The 2,509-nt window shown below is 68.6% G+C and overlaps 1 protein-coding gene across 1 annotated transcript in view; it reads right to left on the reverse strand.

Moving 5' to 3' along the window:
- Positions 1-2,033: 2,033 nt before the first annotated feature.
- ZC3H3 (zinc finger CCCH-type containing 3) overlaps positions 2,034-2,509 on the reverse strand; it is a 90,291-nt gene continuing 89,815 nt past the window's right edge. The window contains exon 15 of the mRNA XM_023741614.1: positions 2,034-2,065. Coding sequence (XP_023597382.1) covers positions 2,034-2,065 — 32 coding nt within the window. The remainder of the gene's footprint in view (positions 2,066-2,509) is intronic.

The following is a 2,509-nucleotide window of genomic DNA, read 5'->3' on the forward strand; positions in this document are numbered from 1 at the left end:
AGACTGGATGGGGCAGGTAGGGGGTGGCTGGGTGGGTGCCCAGAGAAGGTAGTGCTTGAGCCAGACTTGAAGGAGGGGCAGAGGTCTGGGGAACAGGGTTCCGGGCTGTGGCACCACCCACTGTGGCTCCTCCATCTCCCTCTTTCCTCCCCTACCCCCCGTGAGTCCAGGCCCAGCATCGACTGCCCACCAGCACCCCCCTCACCAGACACGAGTCGCTAAGACCCAGGCCCAGAGTCATGGCTGTGCCCCCACCCTGCCTACCCCCAGGGCCATCCACTCTCCCAGGTCTGTGCCCTTCTGCCCCTCCACCACACACACCCACTCGGGGTGGCACTGCTCTGGCATCCAGTGGCCCTGAGGACCTGTGTTGCGACCTCGACAGCTCCAGGGTCTCCCCCAGTCAGGACCCTGCCCCCAAGGCCTGCCAGGCCTGCAGGCCGGCCTGGCTCAGCAACTCGCTCCCGTTAGTCTCCAGCCTTGGGGTCTCAGTCTGGGGGTCCCAGCAGCTCCCCACCCCCGCCGTTAGCCTCCAGCCTTGGGGTCTCAGTCTGGGGGTCCCAGCAGCCTGCACTATGTGCTGCTCACGCAGTTCCAGGCCTCAGTGTGACCGTCACCTCCACGGTGGCCCTCCCTGTCCCGATTCCCCCAGGCCGGCAGCAAGAGGGGCCAACGGGAGGGTACGTGGCACGCTGGCGCCTTCTGATAGCCTTGAGAAGCCACGTGTCCGCCATGAGACGGAGGGAGGGCTAGCCCGCGGCCCCGCCCCCACAAAGTTTGTGTGTGGTGCCTCCCACCTCAGCACCGAAGGGCCGTGGGCAGGCTGAGTGCGGGGCTCGGCCTGAGGCCGGCCGTCTGTCCCAGGGGGAGCCAATGGCCAAGGCCCCGGCAGACCACCCGCCACGTCTCCACACGATTAGCCCGTTCTCATCAGCCTGCGAGTGTGGCGGGATACCCCACAGGCTGAGGGGGGCACCGTCCAACCCGCGTCTACCCAGCCACTGTGGGCCTGCTCTCAGGCCTGCTCCAGCCCCACTGGGCAGAGCTGCCTTTCACTGCCGGGCCAGTGAGGGGCGGAGGGGCGGGAACAGCCCGGGACGGCTGCTGAGGAGGCGGGGGAGTCCTTAAGGGCCGCTCCTTGTTTCTCCAGGGGCCCTCAACACCCCCACCCTCAGGCCTCTTCCACGCTGCCAGGACCCTGGGGCTGGGCCTGCCCTTCCCAGAAACCTGTCAGCTGGGACCCTGCCCCCACAGCGTTCCCACACCCAGCCCCCGAGCCAAGGGCATGACCCAGAGACACACAGGGCAGGAGGTGGGGGCCTGGGCCAGCTGCTGTCGCCGGCTGCCGGCTCTGCTGTGCCCGGAGCTTGTCCTGACCGGCATGTCCCAGAGGCCCGGCCCCCTTCCACACAGCAGGCTGGCTCAGCCGCTGAACCACGCCAGGGGGCAGGGAAGTGGGGCCCAAGCGACCCCAACATTCCCACTCAGAGGCAGGGGAGGGGCTGGACCTGCCGCCCCACGTTGGCCGTCTGTGCGGGCTCAGGGCCAGGTGGGCAGGTGGGAGGCGTGAAGCAAGCCTCCCGAAGGCCCTGCTGCTCCCAGGCTGGTGCCTGCCCCGGCTTCCCCGCGAGCCCCTTGACCTTGGCCTCCAGGTCCCTCTGGGGTGGCACCAGGGGGCGCGGCGGCTGCAGTCAGGAGAGCGCGCAGATGTGGGACATAACCTTTATTGCCGAACACAAAACGCTGCCCGGTGGCCTGGCAGGGCATCTTCCCGGCAGGGTCCTGTGGGACAGGCCAGGGTGAGCCCTGCCTGGTGCCCCACGGGTGGGTGGGGGCCTGGGCGAGCTGCTGCGGACCCAGGGGCAGGGAGGGAAGTCGGGGGCCGGCTGGGCGGGGCCGGCACACACTGGTCCCGGGAGGCTGGGGGCCCAAGTCGCCCTGCTGTCCAGGGCTCGGTGGGTGCCCCCGGCAGTGTGTGCGGAGTCAGCTTCCTTCCTTCCAGGACGACTGAGGTAGCGGGCTGGTCCTGGGCCTCACAAGCGGGGTTTGATGTGCAGAGACTTCCCTGTGGCCAAGAGGCAGTGGTCAGACGCAGGGCCCAGGCTCTGGGGCCCAGCCAGGAGAACACCCCTAGAGGCTCCCGGGTCTGGGGTCTCATCAGACCAGGCCTGCACCACGGCCTGCAGAGGCACCCCAGAATCAGAGCAGGATTAGAGGGGAGGCTGTTGACGCCTGCTCGGGGTCCAGGCAGAGTCGGCTCACAGCCGTCCAGCCCTGGGGGAACCCAGTGTGGGAAGGCGGGTGCAGAGCTGTGCTTGCAGACACTTTGAGCAGAAGCCCGGCCCTCTGGGGCCCCAGCTCCTGCCTGGGCAGCCCCTCCCCAGAAAGGCGGGGGTCCCAGTGGGAGTCAGCAGCCACAGCGGGAGTCACCAGTCTGCGTGAGCTACAAATACCTGGTGCATGGGTGCCCACACCACATACCCCGCCTCGCTCTCCTGGAGCCAGGCTG

The sequence above is a fragment of the Trichechus manatus genome, unplaced genomic scaffold (genome assembly GCF_000243295.1).
Source record: "Trichechus manatus latirostris isolate Lorelei unplaced genomic scaffold, TriManLat1.0 scaffold00185, whole genome shotgun sequence".
Classification (NCBI taxonomy): Eukaryota; Metazoa; Chordata; class Mammalia; order Sirenia; family Trichechidae; genus Trichechus; species Trichechus manatus.